The 27,973-nt window shown below is 42.9% G+C and overlaps 1 protein-coding gene and 1 long non-coding RNA gene across 3 annotated transcripts in view; one reads left to right on the forward strand and one right to left on the reverse strand.

Annotated features, from left to right (window-relative positions):
* Window positions 1-6,260, reverse strand: part of Snx6 (sorting nexin 6) — a 55,917-nt gene extending 49,657 nt beyond the window's left edge. Inside the window, exons 1-2 of one of the 2 annotated variants that reach the window (XM_048361971.1) lie at window positions 6,200-6,260; window positions 5,997-6,044 (exon numbers count right to left, since the gene is read on the reverse strand). In XM_048361971.1, coding sequence (XP_048217928.1) covers window positions 5,997-6,044; window positions 6,200-6,205 — 54 coding nt within the window. In that variant the 5' untranslated portion in view covers window positions 6,206-6,260. Of the gene's footprint in view, window positions 1-5,996; window positions 6,048-6,199 lie in introns of both variants that reach the window. The other variant, XM_048361970.1, reaches the window with a different exon arrangement.
* Window positions 1,332-27,694, forward strand: LOC125362978. The gene is made up of 3 exons (XR_007213163.1): window positions 1,332-1,703; window positions 24,875-24,877; window positions 27,647-27,694. It is a non-coding gene; the product is annotated as an uncharacterized LOC125362978 (long non-coding RNA).
* The last annotated feature ends 279 nt before the right edge of the window (window positions 27,695-27,973 follow it).

Here is a 27,973-nt window from a genome sequence, read left to right on the forward strand (position 1 = left end):
GTCTAAAAGGAAGCATCAATCAACTCCACATAAGAGTAGTCTGCAATACTATTTTCATCTGAGAAGATGTTATTTCCTAGCTTAAAACCCTTTACCACTCCCCACTGCCTAGAGACTTTATCATTATGAACTTTACACACTCTTTACTAGCCACATCTACCTTGCAACCCACACACGCCAGAAGGACCCAAATCATCCATACAGGACAACCTTTCTACTGACAGGCCCTTCTCCCACTTTCCCAGAATCCACAACATCCCCCCAATCCTGAGGTGAACATTTCGGGGCAAGTTCATTTTGGCAATATGAAGACTAGGAGCTCAGACCCAGGGCCAAACTGCTTGTGTCTAACTACAACTCCTACTGGCTATATGACCTTGAGCAGATACTTCATCTTTTCTGAATCTACATTCCTTCCCAAAGCAGGAGTAACACCAGCAGGACTTCATATGGAGAACTGAGTTAATACTTGGCAAGTAAATGTTTTATGTGTCTAATGCTTTATATATCTATTTAACAGTAAACACTCAGGGCTTCATGCTTGGTAACTAGGCAGGTGCTCTAAACACTTAAGCATGCCTTGAATCCCACATCATTTTGTTTCTTTTTCTTTTTTAAGTCAGTCTCATTGGTTAGCCCTGGCGTGTATGTCTTTACTACTACTCGTACTCAGGTCATTTTATCAAAAGAGTTTATAATTCTATCTCCCTCACTACACTGTGATGATCGTAGGGCAAGAATCTTATCTCATTCACCTTTTTTATCCCTGGACAACATTAGGTCTTTTTTTATCTGAAATAATGACCAATAAACATGGAGTATATTTAAGCTTAATGCTATGAAGATACAAAGGAAAGTATAAAAATTTGGACAAGTCTTGAAAAACAAGAAAAGGTGGAAGGTAAAGCCAGGTGCTGGTGGCTCAGGCATGTAGTCCTAGCTATTCAGGAGACCCAGTTCTAAAAATCCCGTTTCAAAGCCAGCCAGGGCAGGAAAGCCATGAGATTCTTATCTCCAATTAACCACCAGAAAATCAGAAGTAGAGCTGTGGCACAAAGTGATAGAGCACTAGCAAAAGAACTCAGGGACAGTGCCTAGGCCCTGACTTTAAGTCCCACAACTGACAAAAATAAATAAATTAATTAAAAATAAACAGGAAAAAAAATACAGGGGCTGGGAATGTGGTCTAATGGTAGAGTGCTTGCCTACCATGCATGAAGCCCTGGGTTTGATTCCTCAGTACCACATTAAATGAAAAAGCTAGAAGTGGCACTGTGGCTCAAGTGGTAGAGTGCTAGTCATAAGCAAAAAAACAAAACAAAACTCAGTGCCCAGGCCCTGAGTTCAAGCCCCAGGGCTGGCAATAAAAATACAGAGTTGTTTGAGCAATGGTAAGTAGATTAAAGTACGTGTGGGTGGTAAGAGTGACATATTAAAGTCATCCAGAAAAGGTTATGAACAATGATGAATGCTAGCCTAAGGAGTTTTTCCCTATTACCCAAAAAAACAATGGAGTCCAGGCTAGGTGTGAAGGCTCAAGCCTGTAATTCACAAAGAGTCCAGAGGACTCCATTTCAACCAATGACTGAGCACAGTAACACATCTGTTATACCAACTATAGGGGAAGTACAGTGAGTAGAAGCATAATGGCATCGCAGAGACTCTGGGAATCTTAATTAGGAGGATTACAACCCTGGTCACCTGTGACATAAAAGGAAACCCTATCTTGAAAAATACCAAGGCAAAGGGGAGCTGAATCTACTCAAGGGGTATAGTGCCTGCCTGGTAAGCATAAGGCCCTAAACTCAATCCCTAGGACCACCACAAGGAAAGCAAAAAAAAAAAAAAAAAAAAAAAATCATAACAACCAGGTGTCAGTGACTCAGGCCTGTATCCTAGCTACTCAGGAGGCTTTGATGTGAGCCAGCCCAGGCAGAAAATTCATGAGACTCTTATCTCCAATTAACCACCAAAAAGCTGGAAGTGGAGCGGTGGCTTAAACATTTCCAAGGTGTGCTGATATAAGGATAAAGGATATGTCTGATACAGAAGTTTCTTGTACAAGTTGTTTATTTGCAAAACTATAATTAATTAAGGTAAGGAATGGAAAAGGAGGAGCAAGGATAGGAGTCCAGGAGATGTGGTTACTCCACCTACAGTAATTTCTACAAACAATTAACATATTACTTAGAATTGAAATCAAATGCTAAGAAGGAAATATGTCATCTCTCTGGTATGCAATGCTAATTCACAAGTACATCAGAACAAAATGTGACCAGTTCAATGGGCTCATTTGCTTATTAAATAATGTCACTGTACTTCATCTAGGGGGAAAATCTATTATTAAAGATATCAAAACAACAACAACAACAAAAAAAAGATATCAAAACAGTATGGAAATGATTGCTATAACAACTTTCAACGTGCCATATGTAATTGTATGTGGTTGTACCTACACTTTCTCTGTATCTTATCTGAGTATATTGGAAACCGGGTATACTGGTATTAGAACTAGGAAATTGGAAGGGAATACCAAAATCGAGAGACACAGGGTAAAAAAAGATAAACAACTACAAAAGCAGTACTTGCAAAACTGTTTGGTGTAAATGAACTGAACAACTCATGGGGGAGGGGGAGGGAAAGAGGGAGGGGGAATAAGGGATGAGGTAACAAACAGTACAAGAAATGTATCCAATGCCTAATGTATGAAACTGTAACCTCTCTGTAATTCAGTTTGATAAGAAAAAGATTCAAAACAGGGCTGGGAATGTGGCCTAGTAGTAGAGTGCTTGCCTAGCATGCACGAAGCCCTGGGTTCAATTCTTCAGCACCACATATATAGAAAAACGCAGAAGAGGTGTTGTGGCTCAAGTGGTAGAGTGCTAGCCTTGAGCAAAAAGCTCAGGGACAGTGCTCAGGCCTGAGTCCAAGCCCCAGGACTACAAAAAAAAACCAACAAAAAAAAAAAAACCAATAAAGGTATCAAAACATAGCTAAGAGAATGCTGGTGCTTCACACCTGTAATTCCAGCTACTCAAGAAGCTGAAATCCGAGGCTGGAGGTCTGAAGCCAGCCCAGGCAGGAAAATATGAAAGAGTATCTCCAATTAAGTACCAAAAAAACTGAAGTGGAACTGTGACTGGAGTGGTAGAGTGATAGCCTTGAGCAAAAAAGCTCAGAGACAGAACTCAGGCCGAGTTCAAGCACCCAAACTAACACACACACACACACACACACACACACACACACACACACACACACGTTATCAGCCAAGTGCTAGAGTGCTAGGACCTCAAATCTGTAATCCTAGCTGCCCAGAAGGCTGAGACCTAGAGGATCACACCTAGAGGGCAGACTGGGTGGTAAACACACACACACACACACACACACACACACACACACACGTGCGCGCCCACAAACATGCGCACACTTATCTCTCCTCCCCAACTCCAAGAGATTCTTAGTAAGGGCGAGAATCTACTAGTTTCTGTTTTGTGTTTCAAACACCTTAGGCAATTACGGTTTGAGTGGGTTTTGTTTTGAGACAAATTCCAGAAACTCCATCCTCTAGGAAGCACCGCCATTTACCTGAACAGACATTGCTCACTCCAGGTTTTGTGCATGAGTGCGTGAGTGATATTGAAGTTTGAATTCAAAGCCTTGGCTTGCTCTACATGGAGACAAACTTCCAACCCTATCCCAGAGGATTCGGATCCAAGTATTTCAGTCCACTTGAGAAACATAACTCTGGCTTCCATGTCAGAAACTGTTGTATGACCTCAAGACTACTTAGTTTCCCTGAGGTTTGGACTTCTCATCTAAGGGAGCATTAATGCTCAGATGAATGAGAGGACCTTAAACAATGTTTACACAAAGCTTAACACATCACCATGCTATAATTATTACTATGATCCACCCAGTTGCAATGAACAAAAATAAGAATTGGACATATTCACATACCCACAATAAAATTCTAAATGCTTTCTACCTCATACTGTTTTTGTTGTTCCTTGTTTTATTTTCAGGATTAAGCCCAAGACCTTACCCATACACTCTATCACTAACCTATATTCCTAGATTCTTTTTTCTACTTTTATACTAAAATTTTCACCTGTAAGATTCAGTAAGACTTTCCTGGTCAAGTATGCTCTTCCTATTCCTCCCTGCTTAACTTTGTAACATAAAAAAAGTGTTACTTAAGTTTTTTCATGTTACTTAAGTGTTTTCTTTCTTTTTTTTTTGCCAGTTCTGGGGCTTGAACTCAGGGCCTGAGCACTGTCCCTGGCTTCTTTTTGCTCAAGACTAGCACTCTGCCACTTGAGCCACAGCACCACTTCCGGCTCTTTCTGTGTATGTGGTACTGAGGAACCGAACCCAGGGCTTCATGCATTCTAGGCAAGCATTCTACCACTAAGCCACATTTCCAGCCCAATTCCTGTTTTTGAACTAACCAGAAAGTCTAAATGATGCTTCTTTGTAAACAGAAGAAAGCTAGTTTGTGGTTTTAAAAATAAAAATATGGGTGGGCTGGGAATATGGCCTAGTGGCAGAGTGCTTGCCTAGCATACATGAAGCCCTGGGTTCAATTCCTCAGCCCTACATATATAGAAAAAGCCAGAAGTGGAGCTGTGGCTCAAGTGGTAGAGTGCTAGCCTTGAGAAAAAGAAGCCAGGGACAGTGCTCATGCCCTGAGTTCAAGCACCAGGACTGGCAAAAATAAATAAATAAATAAATATAAAAGTATGTAACATCCTCTGCTTCTTTCTTACTACCTGAGAGCTTTAGTGGTAAAGGTCATCACTACCTCATCTCTTACTAGAAACAACAATATGCTATTATGTCTTACCACCTACCAAAAATCTATAAGCAGATGTATCTCTCACGCTATTTAGGACAAGTAAAAGCAAAATGGAAAAGTAAAGTGGAGGCTGTTAAACGGAAGGAAAATCATAGAAGTTTGCAGAGTAGCAATTATCACATATTATTTTTTAAGTGATCATTCGAACAAAGCACTATACACATTACCACCCTTCACCCAAGGCAAATAGGGAGAGGGAGCAATCAGAAATCTTAAAGGATTTCTGACTCCAAAGGTATTGCAGTGGTTACCAGGACAGGGTTACCAGGACAGGGTAGGAGGCAATGGGATAAGGAGAGATACTGGTCAAAGGGTAAAAACTGAGTTATAAGAAAGTTAAGTTCTGGACACCTAATGTATAACATGGTGATTATATTTAAAAATAATGTATACTTAAAACTTGCTGAGAGTAGATCTCAAGTGTTCTCATCCAAAAAGAAGTGCGGGGGGGGGGGGAATAAGAGGGCAACCAGGTAAGATGAGACACTCATTTCACGCTCTGTCAGAATATCACCCTGAAGAATATAATTTGTCAGCCAGATCTCAATAAAGGTAGAGAACCCTGCAAAGGATGGGGGGAGGGGGGAGGAGATATCAGAAAAAGTAGCGATGGCGTGGGCGATCATATCAAGCACTGGGTGAAATCTGGAAGGACAATTTAGTACAGCTGAGATCTGGCGACTGTAAGGATCCTTGCAACGGCTCTAGGAGCCGAAGAGTGTGGACAGGAGCGACTTCGCAGGGTCCATAAGGAGAAAATTACTGGCGCCGCTGGGAAGGTCTGAGATTGGGTTTTCTCGGCCCCAAGGGGCAAGATTGAGGGCGTTCTAGCTCCAGCCTCCAGGTCCCCACCTGCACCCTGCCGGAGGAGGGGAGGGGGTCGCGGGTGTTCATTCACCACGGGGTCGGATCCCGGGCCGACACGAGAAAAAAGCGGCCGTGGGTCCCCGGAAAATCAGGAACCCGGCGGCGCCCAGGGAGGAAGGGCTGCGGGAGGGCGGGGCGCGATGCGGCCGGGAAACCGAAAGGACGACCCGGACGGAGGCCCGCGCAGCCGGAGGCCCCTGCGCACACCGCACCGGGGAGCTGAGCAGGGGAGGGAGGCTTCGGCATGCCTAGAGAAAGAACCAGAACTTACTCCGCGGTCTTCCTCTGAGAGGAAGTCGGGGCCGTCGTCCAGGCCTTCCTGCTGGGTCGGCGGGCCCGACAAGTCGGGGAGAGGATAGAAAGGGGAAGATACAAAGGGAGACATTAATGTCAGGCCGGCGCAGTCCCCGCGCCCGCCCCGCGCCAGCCGCCCCCACCGCGCGCCCGGGGCTCGGCACCGCTGAGAACACCCACCATCATGGCTGCTCCGAGACGAGGACCAGCGCAGGCGCGCACGCACCGCCAGCTAGACGAAGCCGGCAGCGCGGGGCGGGGCCGGGCCAGGAGGCGGGGCACGGAGTGGCCCCGCCCCTTCCCTCGCGAGGGCGGGCTCTGTGAGGGAGAAAGGAGGGCTCTGGGCGTAGACTCCCAAATCGGGGAGAGCGCTCGGGTCCCTGATCGTAATGCTGGGAGCAGCTCGCGGCTTGGCCAGCTCAGACCGTGGAAGGCACCCCTGAGGGGAGCCGTCCAGTTCTCTTGTCCTGAGGGCTCCCGCAGGAAACCACAGTAAATCATCTCGTCTTTCTATTGAATCACACGATAATTAATCACAATTAATATTTTGCCCATGGAAGTTGCACGAACCAAGGGCCTTCAGTACGTAATCAGGGGCTGTAATCAAGTTTTTACTGCCGAAGAGGTAATAACTACTTCAGGGTTTGAGGTGCTAATGATTGAGCACCATAAAAAGGAGCGGTTCTTATTACAAGTGTATTCTTTTCCTTTATACGAGGAAATTTCCTCAGACCTACTCTAATTGTCCAGTAGGACAGCACCACACTGGTATCTATCCACAAACAAGGAGACTAATTCCTGATCCCTAATGCAATTCATTTCAGCTAATGACATCAGTCAGCGTCTTGTGTTTAGACCAGAAACCTCAGTTCTACCCAAACCCTTCCTTACTCCTCCTATCTAATCAATTACTCCTGCTCTACAGTTAATTCTCTCTTTACCTCGCCACATGGTCCCATCTCCCACCTTTCTGTAACAAAAACCTTCAGCATTTCCTACTGACATGTTCAGTAATCTCTTTGATCGTGTGTGCACGCGTGTGCAGGCAGCTTTAACTCAAGGCCTGGACATTGTCCCAGAGCCTTTTTGCTCAAAGGTGAAGCACTACTACTTGAGCCACATTTCCATTTCTGGGTTTTGGTGGTTAATTGGAGATAAGAGTCTCACATACTTTCCTGCCCCCAGCTGGCTTTGAACCACAATTCTCAAATCTCAGCTTCTGAGTAGCTAGGACAACACGAACAACAGGGTCTATCAATAATTACTTAACTTTTTTCTTTGTATAGGCCAGACAAGCCATTTAATATCTTCTTGTTTCAACCTCTTGAGTTCTGGGATTACAGCCACACATCACTACTATTTCTTCTTCTGTTTGGTTTTGCCAGTCCTGGGGTTCAAACTCTGGGCTTGAGTGCTGTCCTTAAGCTCCTATTTGCTTAAGGCCAGCACTCTACCACTTGAGTCACAGTGCCACTTCTGTTTTTTTCCATGATTAATTGGAGATAAGAGTCTCACAGACTTTGCTGCCAGAGCTGTCTTCGAAGCATGATCCTCAGATCTCAGCCTCCTGAGTAGCTAGGATTACAGGCTTGAGCCACTGGCACCCAGCTTGCTTGCTTGCTGCTTTCCTTCCCTCCTTGCTTGCTTTTTTTGTGCCAGTCCTTGGGCTTGAACTCGGCATGGGCACTGCCTCTGAGCTTTTGTGCTAAAGGCTAGTGCTCTAGCACAGCACCATTTCCAACTTTTTAGTAGTTCATTGGAGATAAAAGTCTCATGGACTTTTCCTGTCTGGGCTGTCTTTGAACCACGAGCCTCAAATCTTACCCTCCTGAGAAGCTAGAAATACAGGCATGAGCCACCCATGCCCAACTTCTATATGTCTCTTTTATCCTACACACTGCTGTCAATTTTCCTCCTATAACACAGATATTAATTATTATGCTACTTCTCAGCTCAGTAATCTTTTTTTTTTTTTTTTTTTTTTTTTTTTTTTTTTTTTTTTGCCAGTCCTGGGGCTTGGACTCAGGGCCTGGGCACTGTCCATGGCTTCTTTTTTTTTTTTTTTGCTCAAGGCTAACACTCTGCCACTTGAGCCACAGCACCACTTCTGGCCTTTTCTATATATATATATATTTTTTCTATATATATATATGGTGCTGAGGAACCAAACCCAGGGCTTCATGTATGTGAGGGAAGCACTGTTACCACTAGGCCATATTCCCAGCCCTCAGCTCAATAATCTTTACAAGCTTCCATTCCATAATGGTGAAATTCTTTAGCCTACAATTCTATACCTTATACAATTCTATACCTTATATCTTGGAATTCTTGCTTAATTTACCAGGCCCTTGATCCTAACTTACTGAGTTGAAGTTCTCGAAACAATAAGGGTAAACCTACTAATATTTCCATAAAAACTTCTTACAGGCAGCTGCTGGTGTCATACACCTGTGGTCCTAGCTGAGGATCTTGGTTTGAAGCCAGTCCAGTGGAAAATTAATCACAGAAAAAGCTGGAAGTGGAACTGTGGCTCAAGTGGTAGAGCACTACCCTTGAGCAAAAGAAGCTCAGGAACAGTGCATAGATCCTGAGTTCAAGACCCCAGACCAGCATAAAAACCCAAATACTTCTTGCAGCTTTTATTTTGTATGTATGGAGAACTAAGGCAGACAAGGCAAGTTGTTGTCCCCAACACAGGTTACTCTCCTTTTCTTTGTCTTTTGTTTCTGGCTTCCCAGGGCACTGTAGACTACTACAGTGGCCTTTTTTCATTGGGAGTCATGAGGCATCATGTAGTGTCAATGAGGTATAATGAAGATTCAGGAGAAATGTTATAGTGATTTGTTACTAATAAAAAGTACAGGGGCGGGCTGGGAATATGGCCTAATGGTAAAGTGCTCTCCTTGTATACATGAAGCCCTGGGTTCAATTCCTCAGCACCACATATATGGATGGCGCTGTGGCTCAAATGGTAGAGTGCTAGCCTTGAGCAAAAAGAAACCAGGGACAGTGCTCAGGCCTTGAGTCCAAGCCCCAGGAATGGCCAAAAAAAAAGTACAGGGGCTGGCATACCACTCCTAGGCATCTATCTTGAACAACAGGTCTCAGGATACCATAAAGACATCTAAACATCCATGTTTATCGCTGCACAATTCACAATAGCCAAAATATGGAAACAACCCAGATGCCCCACTACAGATGAATGGAACCAAAAGATGTGGTACCTGTACACAATGGAATACTACATAGCAATTAGAAATGATAAAATATTGGTATTCACAGGGTCACAGCTTGAACAAATAATGTTGAGCAAGACAAGCCTAGAACACAGAGAACAAAGGACATGGTCTCCTTGATATATGACTGTTGGCGGGGGCGGCGGGGGGGCGGGGGGGTGGGGGTTGGTGGGAAAGAGGGAAACAGTAGAAACCAGGTCTGCAAAATAACAAACTTCTTTTCAAAAGGTATTTCCACATTTTGAGTCAGCGACTTTACATTATGTATCTAAAACCAAACAACTACTAAACAAACATAAAAGGTCTAGAATAGGCCTATCAGAGGATCACAATAGCTCAACAGCTATGTACATGTGATTATATAAGATGAGGATAAGCAAAAAGAACTCCAAGAGGACACAGGAGGATTCTATTGTTGTCGTTATGTTTAATGTTCTAGGTGAATTTCGTTTGGCGTACCCTATGCGGTTACTGTATATGATTTTGGTACACTGGATATTGTATATATGCTTACCTGAACTAGGGAAGGGAAAGAAAAATGAGGAAGGGTGTAACAAATATGACAAGAAATGTACTCACTACCTTATTATGTAACTGTACCCCCTCTGCACATCACCTTGTCAATAAAATTTAATTTTAAAAAAAGTACAGGGGCTGGGAATGTGGCTTAGCAGTAGGGTGCTTGCCTGCCATGCATGAAGCCCTGGGTTCGATTCCTTAGCACCACATAAACAGAAAAAGCCACAAGTGGCACTGTGGATCAAGTGGCGCCATGCTAGCTTTGAGCAAAAAGAATCCAGGGACAGTGCTCAGGCCCTGAGTTCAAGCCCCAGGACTGGCAAAAAAAAAAAAAGTGTAGCCAGGTAGTTCATGCCTGTAACACTAACTCCTCAGAAAACTGAGATTGAGGATTGCTGTTTGAAGCCAGCCTAGGCATATTAGTCTATTATTTCCAATTAACCACCCAAAAAGTCTGAAGTGGAGCTGTGGCTTAGGTGATAGAGTGCCCAACCTTGAGTGAAAAAGCTAAGGGACAGAACCTAGGCCCTGAGTTTAACCCCAAGTACTGGCACAAAGAAAAGAAGAAAGAAACTGTCAATATTTCCTGCTGGTTTGTTGGTTATAGGGCCTGAACTCAGGGCCTGGGCACTGTCCCTGAACTTTATCTACTCAAGGCTAGCACGCTGCCACTTTGAGCCACAGCGCCAATTCCAGTTTTCTGGTGGTTAATTGGAAGGGATAAGAGTCTCATGGAGTTTCCTGCCCAGGCTGATTTTGAACTGCGATCCTCAGATCTCAGCCACCTGAGTAGCTAGGATTATAGGCGTGAGTTGCCAGTACCTGGCTTGGTTTTGGTTTTTAGGTTATTGTAAATTTAAGAAAGAAAGTGTACACAAGGATTGCAGTTCAAAACAAGCACTGATTTGTTTTTTGATTGAAGCAAATGTTTGAAGCTCCTTCTCAGCTTCAAAAGAAGTTAATCAACACTTAAATATCAGGGTTTGTGTATAACTCATAGGAGGGTCAATTTTGTCCTGGTGGACAAAGGTTGAAAAGTGCCATATAAAACTACCTCACAACTCTCTAATTATTGCCCAAGGGTTTTAAATGTTAACATCTTAACAAAGTCCAAAAACATTGTAAATCTCAGTCAAACTTTAAAGTCATCAGTTATAAAAAATAAAGATCAGGATTCAAAATGCAAGGACTACAACTAAAATTAGGAACAAAGACTTGCAGCAATAACCCATAGCAAAAAAAAAAATTACTTGAGTAGAAAACATTTTTTTAAATGTTATATTTATTTATTTATTTATTTATTTTGCCAGTCCTGGGGTTTGAACTCAGGGCCTGAGCACTGTCCCTGGCTTCGTTTTGCTCACAGCTAGCACTCTACCTCTTGAGCCACAGAGTCCACTTCAGGCTTTTTCTGTTCATATGGTGCTGAGGAATCCAACCCAGGGCTTTGTGCATGCTAGACAAGTACTCTACCACTAAGCCCCATTCCCAACCCCTTAGGGTTTTTTTAATTGTTATTATATTATAAAGGTTATGAATGAAGTGATCACAGTTACATATGTCAGATAAAGAGTACATTTCTTTTTGAACAATGTCACTCTTTCCCTTGCTCTCTCCCAGTTTTTCCCTTCTATCCCTACCCACAAGTTATATGATTCATTTCAACATAGTGTCTAGTGGCAAATTTTTGTGTATACCAATAGTGGGGCTTGAACTTAGGGCTTTACAATCTCACTTAGCTTCTGCATTCAAGGTGTGTTTTTGACATGAATCTGTTTCCAAGTTTAATCTAATTAATTAATTTTAATTTTTAGGCTTAATTTAATTAGATCTATGGATCCTCTGCTTTAGATTTCTTTTTTAAATTAATTTTATTTATTTATTTTGTTTATGAGGCACCAAGGAATTGAACCCAGGGCCTAGATAAGTGCTCTACTACTAAGCCACATTCCTAGCTCTAGGCTTCTTAGTATGGTGATAATGCTAAGAAAAACTTTGCCTGTTCCAAGATAACAAAGCCACTAATATATTTTAAATTAACATTTTTATTAATATGCATTGATTATACAAATGGGGGAGTTGTGTGGCATTCCCAAACACACATACAATGTACCTCATCAACTTCACCCCCTCTATCACTCTTCCTTTTTTTTTTTTTTTTGGCCAGTCCTGGGCCTTGGACTCAGGGCCCGAGCACCGTCCCTGGCTTCTTCCCGCTCAAGGCTAGCACTCTGCCACTTGAGCCACAGTACCGCTTCTGGCCGTTTTCTGTATATGTGGTGCTGGGGAATCGAACCTAGGGCCTCGTGTATCCGAGGCAGGCACTCTTGCCACTAGGCTATATCCCCAGCCCTCTATCACTCTTCTTTATCCCTCCTCCCTCTTCTAAGACAATTTCAACAAGATTCATTGTTCTATTTGAACAGATGCATACAAGTGCTTCTACCATATTCACCCTCATTCACCTTCTCCATCCACCTTCCTTTCCCCCACTGATACCAGCCCTCCAGAGAGCCTGTTCTACTCTCCTGTCATTCGTTTGTTTTAGTGTATATTACACCAAGGATTTCACAAGTTAAGTTAGAATCACCCCTTCTGTTGCTTTCTCTTTTCAGGCCCCTCCACCCTCTGAGATTCCTAGTATCATTTTGTTTCATTGTGTTTTTTGGTAGTGAGTATTGAACTCAGGGCTTTAAGGTTCTAGGCAGGTAGTCTACCACTTGAACCATGACAGAACCTCACCCTTTTCTCATCTTCTGAAGAGGTGAAAAATCCCTTTTCTCTTTTGACATCTCATTGAGTTCTCTCACACAACTTGGTCCTTGTGTTCTTTGGTTAACCAACAGAGAATCAACTTTATCAGCAACTGACATGTGCTAAAAACTGCAACTTTTTATTATTTTCAATACTATATGAGTTAGTGCTCTCAGGTGAAATTTCACTTTAAATTTTAAATTGAGCACTGTGTTTGCAATTGCTGAGTTAGACCCTGATACTTTCAAAACACAAAGTTCTTTTCAACTCTTAACAGCTTTTACAGCCATTTTTTTCTTTTTGGTCAATTATGGGGCTTGAACTGAGAGGGGCCATAGCACTGTCCCTGAGCTTTTTTGCTCAAAGCTAGTGCTCTACTGCTGTGAGCCACAGCGTCACTCTTTGTTTTGTTTTGTTTTTGTTGCCAGTCCTAGGGCGTGGACTCAGGGCCTGAGTACTGTCCCTGGCTTCTTTTTGCTCAAGGCTAGCATTCTACCTCTTGAGCCACAGCACTACTTCCGGCTTTTTTTCCTATATATGTGGTACTGAGGAATTGAACCCAGGGCTTCATGTATACAAAGCGAGCACTTTACCACTAGGCCATATTCCCAGCCCCCGCGTCACTCTTTTCTACTGGTTAATTGGAGATATGAGTTTCACAGATTTACCTGGCAGGCTGCCTTTGAACCACCCTCAGATCTCAGTCTCCTCAGTAGCTAGGATTCCAGGCATGAACCACCAGCACCCAGCAGGAGTAATGATTAATGTTTGTTGTTCTTATTATTGTTGTTGCTTCTGTTCTTTTGTGATAGGGCTTGAACTCTGGGCCTGGGTAATGTCCCTGAGCTCTTCTGCTCAAGGCTAACGCTCTATCACTTGAGCCACAGCACGACTTCCGGTTTTCTGGTGGTTAATTAGAGATAAGAGTCTCACTGACTTTCCTGCCTGGGCTGGCTTTGAACCGAGATCCTCAGATCTCAGCCTCCTGAGTAGCTAGGATTACAGGCGTGAGCCACTAGGGCCCACTTGTTTTGTTTTTAGGATGATGAAAATATTCTGTATTCTGATATTAGCTCCATGATAGAGCAAGTGTTTAGCATGAGAGGGCCTTGGGTTCTGTTCAGAATCACAAAAGTAAGGGAAGGAGGGAAGGTGAGTCTAAAAGAGTCTAATACTAATTTCTTTTTGTTTGTTTGCTGCCAGTACTGAGGCTTGAACTCTGGGCCTGAACTCTGTCCATGGCTTCTTTTTGCTCAAGGCTAGCACTCTGCCACTTGAGCCACAGCGCCACTTCTGGATTTTTCTATGTATGTGATACTGAAGAATCGAACCCAAGGTTTCTTTTGTTTTGTTTTGGTGTTGTTTTTTGTTTGTTTGTTTTGGCCAGTCCTGGAGCTTGGACTCAGGGCCTGAGCACTGTCCCTGGCTTCTTTCTGCTCAAGGCTAGCACTCTGCCACTTGAGCCATAGTGCCACTTCTGGCCGTTATATATATATAGATATATGTGGTACTGGGGAATCCAACCCAGGGCTTCACCTATAAGAGGCAAGCACTCTTGCCACTAGGCCATATTCCCAGCCCAAACCCAAGGTTTCATGTATACAAGGCAAGCCCTCTGCCACTAGGCTATATTTCCAGCCCCAAACCTCATATTCTTGTCTGGCTTTTTTTTTTTAATCTCAAAGCTAATACTCTACCACTTTGAGCCACAGTTCCACTTCCATCTTTTGGTAGTTAATTGGAGATAAGAGTATCACAATGTTTCTGCCTGGGCTGGTTTCCAACCATGATCCTCAGATCTCAGCCTCTTGGGTAGCTAGGGATTACAGACATGAGCCAGTAGCTCTCTCATTTCCAGCTTTTTGGGTGTTAATTGGAGATAAGAGCCCATAAACTTTTCTGCCTAGGCTGATTTCAAACTTAATCCTCAGATCTCAGCCTCCAGGGTAGCTAGGATTATAGGTGTAAGCCACTGGTGCCTGGCCTCATTTCTTTCTTTAACTAGGAAGACCTAGTTAATGTGATGAAAAGACTGAGACACAGTCATGGACCAGAGGAAGCTGGGAGAGAACTAATATAATGTAGTATCTTGGATTAGATCCTGAAATAGGAAAAGGATGTTCATGGAAAAGCTGATGGAACCCAAATAAAGTCTAAAGTTCTGTTAATAACAGTGGCCTTTTAGTTTTGGCAGATGTGCCACAGTAATTTATTAGCATTAAAGGAAATTAAAGCCGAAAGAGAAATATATGAAATCTCCATTTTATCTTTGTAACTTTTCTGTAACTCTAAATTTATTCCAAAATAAAATATTTCTTAAGAAATAATGTTTCTGGGCTGGGAATGTGGTTTAGTGGTAGAGTGCTTGCCTAGCATTGCATGAGACCCTGGGTTCAATTCCTCAGCACCACATTCACAGAAAAAGCCAGAAGTGGCACTGTGGCTCAAGTGGTAGAGTGCTAGCCTTGAGCAAAATGAAGCTCAGGGACAGTGCTCAGGCCCTGAGTTCAAGCCCCAGGACTGGAAAAAAAAAAAGAAAGAAAGAAAGAAAGAAAGTTTCTGCCAGGTGCTGGTGTCTCACACCTGTAATCCTAGCTACTCGGGAGGCTGAGATCTGAGGATCGAGGTTTGAAGCCAGGTTGGGCAGGAAAGTCTTGAGACTCTTATGTCCAATTAACCATCAAAAAGCCCAAAGAGGATCTGTGGCTCAAGTTGTACAATATTAGTCTTGAGCAAAATAGCTCAAGCACAGGTGCCTAAGCCCTAAATTCAAGCCCCAGAACCTGCACCAAAAAATAAAAAGTAAAAATTTGAAAAATCCTTTTTTTTTGAAAAAGATGAACTGCACAAAACAATTAAGCTTGCCTGACCTAGAGATTTACAAAACTGCCAAGAGAGCACAGCCCACAAACATCAAATTGGAAGCTTCATGGGCCAAACTTGACATCAGCGACATGGCTGCTGCCCATGTTGTCACATGGCCCATACTTGATGCAAAGGACTCTGGGAAATATAAACTCCAGGGCTGGGTGGCAGCAATAGCTACACCATGGGAGGGACTCATGGCTCAGCTGGCTATCAGCCATCTGGGCTCTAGTGGTGAAGTACAGATCCTGTATGTCACTCTGGTTCCAACAGGAAACAATATATAAATTCAGATGATTCTGAGTGTGGGTTTACAAAAGGAAAAAGTTCAGAGTAGATGGGATGATGCAGAAACCCAGGGCCAGCCAACGCCCCAAAGAACTTAAAAAGGTTCTTGAGGGCAGTAATGAGTTGTTGTAGCAGTAGCCTAGGAAGCAGCCCTTCACAAAGCTCTGCACAAATAGCTTTTATTGTATTGCAATACAATGTAGTTTGAAAGCTGGAAAATAAAAAGTAAGGTTAACCTTGAGCAGAAAAGCTAAAGAATGCTTTTCTAACACAGTGACTTGAATCACACAGAACCACATTTGAGCCTTGCATTGAAGAGTTAAAGTTAACCCCATTTTCAGGCAGCCCCTGTTTTGTTGTCTGTTTAAATTTTGAGTAACCCAGGCCACCAATTATCCCCGGCTAGCAGGACAAGCTTATTAGGGCCCAGCAGGTCAGGAAACTCCCTGCTTAACTCTAACCGCCTGGGAATGCTTAACTCTAACCTACCCGGAATGCCTCGAGCCCTGAGCCAATCAGATTTGTACCTGTATCCTAATCTTGTTTGAACACCTGATTGCTGTAACTTGGTTTTTTGTCTTTATAAGCTCTGTGAAATCTCAGCTCGGGGCTCCCTCCTAACCTCCGCTGTGTCGGTGGGTAGGACGAGGCCCGACCTGCAGCTCTCCTGAATAAAGCCTTGCTTTTGCATTTCGGAACGTCTGGCTCTCTTGGTCTTCTTGGTGGTCTTCTTGCAACTTGGGCATAACAACATTTGCTACTGAATTAGTGAAATGGGGATGGTTTGTTGAAACTCAGGGCCTGGGTTCTGTCCCTTAACCTCTTTCCTCAAGACATGTACCATTTGAGTCATTTCTCATGGACTTTCTTGCCCCTGCTATGCCAGCTTCCAACTGCAATCCTCAGTCCTGTCTCCTGAGTAACTAGAGGTGTAAGCCACCAAATGCCCAACATGGGACATGTTTTTGTAAGTGGTAAGACAGATTAAAATATGTGTCTAAATTTTGTTCCCAGCCTCCCATTTCTAGGCTGAGAGAAGAGGTTAGCAGCCCCAGGACAGAAGAAAGCAATCTCTTGCCCCGACCTGTGAGAAGATGGCTGGATGGAGAAGCAACAGACCTTTCCACCTAGGAGGAACTGGGGACAGAAAAGTGGAAGTGGGATAGAAGAAGCAGGGAGGGAACTGTCTCAGCAACAAGTTGTCTTAAGTGCTGATGTAAGGGGAGGCTGTGGTCCAGCTTCCCATTTCAGAATTCTGAGATGGGGGGGAAGGGGGCAGTTGACAGTCAGGCAAAGGAAGGTCTTAAGGCTTAGCTTTGCTTGCGTTAAGATGGAGGCCCTGAAGCTTCCCCAACCTGACCAGTCCTCGAAATCGGAAGAAACTTAATCAGTGCCAGCAGGTCCTTCCATGTGCACAGTTCCGAGTAAACCCTGTATTTTTTTTTTTTATTGTCAACTCTTTAGTTTATAAAAATTTACAGATACAAACAAGAATGGGGGTATAACCCAAAGGCAGAGCACCTGCACAGCATAAACAAAGCCTGGGTTTGATGCCTAGCACCATACATATACACACACACAAACACACACTCACAAACCAAAAAAAAAAAAAAAAAAAAAAAAGGCTCAAAATTGACAAGGATATACAAACATACCACTCATACATTAGTGGCAGAAAATAAATTGGTAAAAACCTTTCTAGAAAGCATTTTAACAAGATTTTTAATGTATACAACTTTTGAAATGGCAATCATAGTTCTTAATATTTACCTTCGATTCTGAATCAGATGATATAAAGATGTATATACTTAGAAAGATGTTTATTGCTCTGCTTATAAGAGAACCACGTAAAATCTCAATATTTATAAATTCTATAAATTTTAGAACATCTAAAAAAATTAGGAATTATATAACTGACTTAAAAGAATGACATTAAACATAACCTGACAAGAAATAACATTCCCAGCATAATGAATTTTAAAAAACAAGTTACATTCAACAACTTATAGGATAAACCCTGTATTGAGTAATTTCCATATCTAGAAATCTTTTAAGGACTCAGATGAAACTTTGAAAACTATTCAGTGATAGATGAGTTTGATTGGGGTACATTCTATGCATGTATGGAAATATTATAATGAAACCCTCTCTTGTATCACTAATACATACTAATAAAAACAAAATGAGGTGCCAGACTTTGAAGTCAGGCCCCACCACGTGAACCCCATTTTAGAATCGAACCCTGAGCCAATCAGATTTGTACCTGTGTTCTAATCTTGCTTGCACAGCTGATTGTTGTAACCTTGTTCTTTGCCTTTATAAGCCCTGTGTAATCACAGCTCGAGGCTCCCTCCTAACCTCCGCTGTGTCGGTGGGTAGGACGAGGCCCGAGTTGGCAGCTCGTTAAATAAAGCCTTGCCTTGCTTTTGCATTTCGGAAATGTCTGAATCTCGGTGGTCTTCTTGGGGGTGGTCTTGCGACTTGGCACAACAAAAATAAAGAGCCAGCCATAGGTGGCCCATGAATGTCATCCTCGCTATTCTGGAGGCTGAGATCTGAAGATTACCATTTGAAGCCAGTCCAGGCAGGAAAGTCCTTGAGACTCTTATCTCCAATTAACCACCAAAAAAGCCTGAAGTATAGTTGTAGCTCAGGTTGTAAAGTGATAGCTTTGAGTGAAAAAGCTAAAAGGACAATGCCCAAATGCTGAGTTCAAACCCTGTACTGGCATGTATAATAAATGAGTAAATAAATAAGTAAAGGAAGGAAGGAAAAAGAACATCTCTATACAACCATTTCTATGTCTAGTGATCTTAGAACAAATCATATGTCCTGACCTCTTTCTATCTCAATCTCTGACTAGCTCCTGTACTGCTATTTTGGTCTGGAGCTTTTCAGAAGCAGAGAACTAACCCAACCAGCCTACTGACATTTTTTTTCTGTTTCCTGCTTCCACTTACTCATATTTTACAACCATATTTGCAGTCACTTCCCTGAACTTGCTAGTAACACAATTTTCTTTGTCTTGCAGTTCCTAAAAAGGAAAATTAGGCAGAACATGTAGATTTTAAAAGCATATTGACAACACATCCTAAATTTTATTTTTTGTTGGTTGTGGGGCTTGAACGCAGGGCCTGGATGCTTAAATTATTCAAAATATTTTCCCCTTTCATTTAATCAAATGGAGGCTTTTATATACACGTGACATGGGAGGGTTTAAGAAATTCTAGTGAAAACCACCATCACCTGCCACAGAATTCACTGGAAAGCTGAGACTATAGTAATGATTAAAAGTCTGGTGGAAATTGAAAGTGTGGTATTTTGTTTCATTGTTTTGAGATAAGATCTTGTTACGTAGGTCAAACTGAATTTGAACTCAATTTTTGGCTCCACATCCCAAGTGCTGAGATTACAGTCTATTCTTTACAGCATGGAGATTACAAGTATGGTGTTCTTTTTTTTTTTTTTTTTTTTGCCAGTTCTGGGCCTTGGACTCAGGGCCTGAGCACTGTCCCTGACTTCTTTTTGCTCAAGGCTAGCACTCTACCACTTGAGCCACAGCGCCACATCTGGCCGTTTTCTATATATGTGGTGCTGGGGAATCGAACCCAGGGCTTCATGTATACAAGGCAAGCACTCTTGCCACTAAGCCATCTTCCCAGCCCAAGTATGGTGTTCTTTTTTTTTTTTTTTTTTGGCCAGTCCTGGGCCTTGGACTCAGGGCCTGAGCACTGTCCCTGGCTTCTTCCCGCTCAAGGCTAGCACTCTGCCACTTGAGCCACAGCACCGCTTCTGGCCATTTTCTGTATATGTGGTGCTGGGGAATCGAACCTAGGGCCTCGTGTATCCGAGGCAGGCACTCTTGCCACTAGGCCATATCCCCAGCCCAAGTATGGTGTTCTTGAGGAGCAAGATATTTAGAAACTTTGAGAGAGTGAGGGAAGAGATGACATTGTCCGAAAAGAAATGTACTCTTAAACAACAAAAAACAAAAAACAAAAAAAAAGAAAGGGCTGGGGATATGGCCTAGTGGCAAGAGTGCTTACCTTTTATACATGAAGCCCTGGGTTCGATTCCTCAGCACCACATATTTAGAAAATGGCCAGAAGTGGCGCTGTGGCTCAAGCGGCAGAGTGCTAGCCTTGAGCAAAAGGAAGCCAGGGACAGTGCTCAGGCCCTGAGTCCAAGCCTCAGGACTGGAAAAAATAGAAAGAAAGAAAAGAAATGTAGGTTGGGAATGTAGCTTAGTGGTAGAGTGCTTGCGTAGCATGTATGAAGCCCTAGGTTTAATTCCTCAGCACCACATAAACAGAAAAAGCCAGAAGTAATTTTGTGGGTCAAGTGGTAGAGCACTAGCCTTGAGAATACAGGCTCAGGGACAGAGCCCAGGCCCTGAGTTCAAGCCCCAGGACTGGCAAAAGAAAAAAAACGAATGTACTCTGTTCTTGATTTATGTAACTTTAATCCTTCTGTACATTGCCTTCATAATAGCAATTTAAATTTAAAAAATTTTAAAGGCATTTAGTCTGGCTGGTAAGAAGCAGGGTTTAAAAGCCACCATAAAATTCCAACGAGGAGGGCTAGGAATATGGCCTAGTGGCAAGAGAGCTTGGTTTGTGGCTCTGGGGATCAAGTCCAGAGTCTTGTCTTTCTTAGACAAGTAATCTACCTCTTAGCTACACATCCAACCTTTACTTCCCTTTATGTATTTACGTATGTGTTTATTGGTAGTCTGGGACTTGAATCCAGGATCTTCTGTTTGCTAGGCCACTGCTCTGACATCTGAGCTATACTTCCCCAACGTTTTTAGCTTTAGTTATTTTTTTATATAGTCTCCCATTTTGCCAGGGCCTACTTGGATCATGGTCTTTCTATCTACCACCTTCTGCATAACTAAGCCGCTATACTTAGCATATTGGTTGAGATGGGGTTTGCTAACTCTTTATTTGGTCTGTCCTCAAACCACAATTCTCCCCATCCTTGTCTCCTTCATATCTGGGATTATAGGCATGTATCACACCTCGCTATTTCTTGTTTTTGAGATGGGGCCTCACTATGTAATTAAGTCAGGCTGGCCTCAAATTCAGAATCCTCCTGCTTTCACTTCTTAAGTGCCGGGATTATAATCATGTACCACCATGCCTGGCTTTTTGCCTCTTTCTTATAAGGACACTAGTAGTAATCAAGGATCTCCCCATCCTAAGATCCTTAATTAATTGCACCACAAACTCCTTTTTGCAACCTAATGTCCACAGATTCCAGAGATTAGAATATGGACATTTTTGAGTGCCACTACTCAGCTGACCGCAGTGATGCTGCACACTACATCTCTCCTTGTCTGCCACATGAATTCAGAGAATAAGAGTCACACAGTGGACAGAACCTGGGTGAGGTAGAGCAGAGCTCCTCTGGTAACCACACCAGGCTGTTAAATACAAAAGAAAGAAAACTTTTCTTGTGTTAAGCTTCTGTAGTAGATTGAGTTACTATCGCCAAGATTTCAACCCTCCCTCTCTCCTTTGCCATGGCTGAATTGTGGCCAGACTGTATTTCCTGGAACTTTGACTTTGAGCTTGACTGTGTGCCTTGCTTTGGTTATCAATGCAACCGGGAAAAGGTCTGAATCTACTGTTACTTGGCTCAGCAATGGCAAAAAAAAAAAAGGGTGAGTGGTAGATAGAAAAGAACTTTACGGGGGGGGGGGGGGGGGCTGGGAATATGGCCTAGTAGTAGAGTGCTTGCCTTGCATTCATGAAATCCTGGTTCGATTCCCCAGTACCACATATATAGAAATAAGCCAGGAGTGGCACTGTGGCTCAAGTGGTAGAGTGCTAGCTTTGAGCAAAAAGAAGCCAGGAATCGAACCTAGGGCTTGCTGAGGAATCGAACCCAGGGCTTCCTGCATGCTAGGCAAGCACTCTACCACTAAGCCACATTCCCAGCCCCAAGAACTTTATTTTTGTGTTGATACTGGGACTTGCTTTTGCGTGTTGATTGGAGATAAGTCTCATGAATTTGCCTACCTGGGCTAACTTCAAACTGGGATCTTTAGATCTCAGCCTCCTAAGTAGCTAAGATTACAGGCATGAGCCACTGGCATCCAACTGAACTGTCTTTTCTTTGACATTTGAGAGACATGTTATAGTGCTGTTTACCACAGAATGGAGATGAGTGTCTTTAAATTACTTTAAGTTGTTAAAATGAAAAGTGCTTAACTCTGCAAACCCATTTTAGAAATGTAAACTTAGGGCAGCCAGCCAGCAAGTTCCTGAGAGGCAGCAGGATGTGGGCTCAGCTTTTTGAAGCTCACTTCTTGTCGGACTCATCACATTCCCTCAGCCCACCAGAGGAAGCGGAAGGCGTGAGCAGGGCTTACAGTCTTGGAGTTTGGCAATTCTAGGATGCATGAACAGCATTTGGGGAGATCAAAAGCACATTCCCATATTCACACACGCTATGCTACATTCTGATTTTAAAATGTGCAAGGGGATTGGAGGGGAGAGGAAAGTGGGAGAAAAATAAGGGAGGGGTAACAAGCTTGACAAGAAAAATAGACTCACTACCTTATGTATGTAACTGTAGCCCCTTTGTATATCACCTTGACAATAAAATTAAGTTAAAAAAAAGAAAATGTAGAAATGAAGCCAGGAGCCAGTGGCTTACCACTGTAATCCTAGCTACTCAGGAGGCTCAGATCTGAGGAATGCAGTTCAAAGCCAGCCCAGACAAGAAAGTCCACAAGACTCTTATCTCCAATTAACCACCAGAAAATGGGAAGTGTCAGCACAAAAGGTCAGGGACAGTGCCCAGGTCCTGAGTTCAAGCCCCCACAACCAACAGGAAGGAAGGAAAAAAAGAGAGAAGGGGAAGGGAGGGGAGGGGAGGGGAGGGGAGGGGAGGGAAGGGGAGGGGAGGGAAGGGAAGGGAAGGGAAGGGAAGGTGCTGGTGGCTCTTACTTGTAATCCGAGCTACTCAGAGGCTGAGATTTGAAGACTATGGTTTGAAGCCAGCCTGGGCAGGAAAGTCAACTAGATTCTTATCCCCAATTAACCTAAAAAAAACCAGGAGTAGATCTGAGGCACTAGTTGTAGAGCACTATTCTTGAGCACAAAAGATCAGGTACAGTGCCTGGGCCAAGCCACAGGACCAGCAAAAAATAAAATAAAACAAAACGAAAAAAACATGGGTTGGGAATGTGGTTTAGTGGTAGAATGCTTGCCCAGCATACCTAAAGCCCTGGGTTCAATTCCTCAGTACCACATAAGCAGAAAAAGCCAGAAGTGGCGCTGTGGCTCAAGTGGTAGAGTGCTAGCCTTGAGGAAAAAGAAGCCAGGGACAGTGCTCAGGCCCCACGACTGGCAAAAAAAAAAAAATAAAAGTAATAATAATAGTAGAAATGAAGTCAGGAGTGAGTGACTCACATCTGTAATCTTAACTACTCAGAAGGCTGACATTTGGAAGATTGTGGTTTGAAGCCAGCCTGGGCAGAAAATCTGTGGGACTCCACCTCCAAAATAACCAGTAAAAAGCTGGACTAAGCTGGGCAACAGTGGCTAATACCTGTAATCCTAGCTGGTAGGAGACTGAGATCTAAGACCACAGTTCAAAGCCAACCTCAGACAGAAAAGTCTGTGAGACTCTTATCTCTAATTAACCACCAAAGTCGAGCTGTGGCTCAAATGGTAGAGCACAAAAATCGAGCAAACAAGCTAAGAGACAACACCTGAGTTTAAGCCTTGCTACTGGCACACACACACACACACACACACACACACACAAATTTGGACTAGAGTCATGGCTCAAGTGGTAGAGTCCATCATTTGGTAATAATATCAGAAAAAAAATACTTGGTCCAACTTCAATCATCTGCCCTTCTAGAGATCTTGTTATCATAGTTAATTTTATCATCTTAAATAAGTTGAATATGTAGTTGTTTTTGAGAACTAGACTAATTTTTCCAGTTTCACTTCCAGTTTTACCTATGTTGAACTGTCCTTAGCTTCTTGGATACTTTCAGATACAAACATGTTATTAGCTGAGCAGGTCTGTTTTTTGTTTGTTTGTTTATTTTTGTTTTTGTAGGTCATAGGGCACTGTTCCTGAGTTTTTCTGCTCAAGGCTAGTGCTCTATCACTTTGAGCCATGCCTCCACTTCCAGTTTTTTGGTGGTTAATTGGAGGTAAGAGTCTCCTGACTTGGCTTTGAACCATGATCCTCAGATCTCAATGCTCTGAGTAGCTAGGATCTCAGGCCTGAGCCATCAGTGCTCAGTTCATTTTATTTTTTGCCAGCCCTGGGGCGTGGACTCAGGGCCTGAGCACTGTCCCTGGCTTCTTTTTGTTCAAGGCTAGCACTCCACCACTTGAGCCACAGCGCCACTTGCAGATTTTTCTGTATATGTGGTGCTGTGAATCAAACCCAGGGCTTTATGTGTGCTAAACAAGCACTCTACGACTAGGCCACATTCCCAGCCCCAGTTAAGTCATTTTAAATATACATTTTTTGTTTAATATGTACTGTTTTAGATAGAGGTCTGTGATAATTTTATATCTATCGCTACTGCCAGTCACAGAATGTTTTGCATTTTCAGTTGGCAAAAAACCCTTAAACTAATTAAAACTAAGCTGCCTTATGCCTGTCAACAAGCAAGTTGTACAAGTTTGAGGACCTGAGATAAAGCCTCATACCTCCAAAAGAAAGAGAAAAGAAAGAAGGGAGGGAGGGAGGGAACGGAAGAGAGGGACAGGAAGGAGGAAAAGAAGGAAGGATAAAACTAGGCATGGTAGTAGTACTTGCCTGTAATCCCATCAGGATATAGAAGGTGAGCCCTCAAAGTCAGTTCCTAACTGGATTCAACCATGAAAATGCACAGCAGTCAGAAAGAAGGCATTTAAGATGATGGTATTGGGACTGGGAATATGGCCTTGTGGCAAGTGTGCTTGGCTCGTATACATGAAGCCCTAGGTTCAATTCCTCAGCACCACATTTATAGAAAAGGCCAGAAGTGGCACTGTGGCTCAAATTGGCAGAGTGCTAGCCTTGAGCAAAAAAAAAAAAAAAAAAAAAAAAAAGCCAGGGACAGTGCTCAGGCCCTGAGTTCAAGCCCCAGAACTGGCAAAAATAAATAAATAAATAAAAAGAAAAGAGAAGAAAAGATGGTGGTATTATTGTTATAATATATCAGTTATTCGAGTTGGTTTCTTTGTGGCATTTCCACACATGTATACAATGTATTCCAGCCAATCCCTTCCCATCACTCTCCCCTTTACATTACCCCTTCTTTTTTTTTTTGGCCAGTCCTGGGCCTTGGACTCAGGGCCTGAGCACTGTCCCTGGCTTCTTCCCGCTCAAGGCTAGCACTCTGCCACTTGAGCCACAGCGCCGCTTCTGGCCGTTTTCTGTATATGTGGTGCTGGGGAATCGAACCTAGGGCCTCGTGTATCCGAGGCAGGCACTCTTGCCACTAGGCTATATCCCCAGCCCACATTACCCCTTCTTAATAAAATTGCAGCTAAACTACATCAGCATATTCCGCCTCATTTGTTCGCTCACCTTCTTCTCCTGCTAATGCCAATCCCTCCAGCCCAGTCCAATTTAATCTTGTGATATGCATTTTCAGTGTGTACTAATTGCAGAAAGGGGTTTCACATCCCATGTGTCACGCGTGCGCTTGCGTGTGCGCACACACGTGCACACCCACATGCGTGAACATATCCCCATACTAGGGTTTGAATTCATTACCTTGTGTGCTGGTTTGGCTTTTTCACTCTGAGTTAGTGTTGTAGCCACACCTCTACTTCTCCTAATCCCTATCTATCAACAGTTTTCCTTGAAGCTCCCTAGTCTGTCTTCATACACAGCTGCACTGTATTCTGAAAGTATTCATTCTTCATCTTTCTGAGGATGACGTTACTATTGCCCAACTTCATCCTTAAAAGGTGACCTTTGTCTGTCTGAGTCCTTCAAGTGAAGGTCACAGCTCTGGTGAAGGCTCCCTGGAGATGCTAATCTCAATCTTCACCGCTTTAGAACAAGGGTTGGGAAAGCCTAGGACTGCTGTCCCTTGCAGTTCCCCAACACTGTACACACTGTGATAGATAGTGATTTTATTAATCCTCCTTGAGTTACCCCTATTTGAAGGTGCTATCTGCTTCCTCCTGGGACTTGACAGCTATAGCCCAATGAAAGCAATTTAGCAAACTATCATTGGCCATAAACATCCAATTATAAATTAGTTTATGAAACTGCTTTTCAATGTATAATCTGAGCTATTTGGGAGGCAAAGACTAAAAGGATAAGGCTCAACTCCCTCACTCAGCAAAAAGTTCTCAAGACCACATCTCAACCAAAAAAAAAAAAAAATCTAGGCATGGTGGCACAAGCCTATCATCTCAATTATGTGAGAGGTGTAAATAGAAGGCCAGAGGTCCAGGATGGCTAGGGCATAATGCAAAAACGTACCTTCAAAATATCAAAAGCAGCCAGAGGCCAGTGGCTCACACCTAAAACCATAGGTGGTCAGGAGAGATCTGAGAATTGAGGCTCAAGCAAGCTCTGATGGACAAATCCAAGAGATTCTTTTTTTTTTTTTTTTGCTGTTTCATTATTTATTTATTTATTTATTTTTTATTAATTGAACATAAATTTTTTTTACAAGGTGTTGTGCAAAGAGGGTGCAGTTACATAGTAGGGCAGTGTGTACATTTCTTGTGATATCTTACAACCTGTTTTTCCATCCCTTGTCTAGGTCAGGTAGACACATATTCAACCAAGAGATTCTTAAATTCTAATTAACCAGCAAAAAGCCCATAAGTGGATGCATGGCTCAAATGGTAGAGTGCCAACTGTGAGTGAAAAAACTGAGTGAGAGTGTGAGGCCTGAAGTTCAAGCTCCAGTACTGGCAATACATTTTTTTAAAATAGAAAAATTTTAGATATTAAAAAATTGAAAATACATTTAAAAGAGAGCAAAATGGGCCATGTGGTAGAGGGCCTGTATGCCTAGGAAGCACATGGTCCTAAGTACTATCAAAATAAAAAACCATAAGCAATAAAGGAGCATATTGAGTATGGTGTTATATGCCTGTAATTACTGCATTCTGGAGGAGGTGGAGATAGGCAGATAATAAATTCAAGGCCAGCCTGAACAACCTAGCAAGATCAGAACTCATTATATATATACACATATACACATATATATACAATATATATAAATAAAATAATATGTTAGTGAGGAGTCCAAGGTCAATAATTCTAGCTACTTAAGTGGCTGAGATCTGGGGATAGAATTTTTTTTGCCAGTCCCGAAGCTTGAACTCAGGGCCTGAGCACTGTCCCTGGCTTCTTTTTCCTCGAGGCTAGCACTCTACCACTTGAACCACAGCGCCACTTCTGGCTTTTTCTATATATGTGGTGCTGAGGAATCGAACCAGGGCCTCATGTATGTGAGGCAAGAACTTTATCACTAGGCCATATTCCCAGTGCTGAGGATAGAGATTTGAAGCCGACCTGGGAAAAAAGTTGGTTAGACTCTATATCCAATTAACCAGAAAAAAAGCTGAGCTGGACGCATGACTCAAGTGGTAGAGCGTGAGGCCCTCAATTCAAGTCCCAGTTCTAGCACACATGAAAATAAAATAAATAAAATATATCTTGGACACACTTCTGATCCAGGAACCAAGTTGGTACTAAAATAATAATTTCTCTCCCACAAAGGTTATGCTTTCAGAACAGGGCAATTGCATGATAAAGGCTTATAATAGTGTTGAATACAAAAACCAGAAGCCTTCAAAGATGTTACGTACCACTCTAGAAGGTAGCCAGCAGAGGGCGCTCTAAGCCTTATAGACTGCAGGAAATTCACCCTTATGGATTTCTCCTCCAGAAGTCAGGGGTCCTCCCTTCTCTTGACCATCAGGATACTTTCATCTTATTAGAAGATTGCCTACAACAAAAATGATTGTAGGGGCTGGGGATATGGCCTAGTGGCAAGAGTGCTTGCCTTGTATACATGAGGCCCTGGGTTCTATTCCCCAGCACCACATATACAGAAAACGGCCAGAAGTGGCGCTGTGGCTCAAGTGGCAGAGTGCTAGCCTTGAGCAAGAAGAAGCCAGGGACAGTGTTCAGGCCCTGAGTCCAAGGCCTAGGACTGGCCAAAAAAAAAAAAAGATTGTAAAATGATTTATATGATTAAAATTGAAGCTTATGAACTCCCCAAAAGACATGTTAATTAATATTATACAAATAATTTAGAAATAATTCCATGTATTCCTAGCTACTCAGGAAACTG

This window comes from Perognathus longimembris, chromosome 14, assembly GCF_023159225.1.
Source record: "Perognathus longimembris pacificus isolate PPM17 chromosome 14, ASM2315922v1, whole genome shotgun sequence".
Classification (NCBI taxonomy): Eukaryota; Metazoa; Chordata; class Mammalia; order Rodentia; family Heteromyidae; genus Perognathus; species Perognathus longimembris.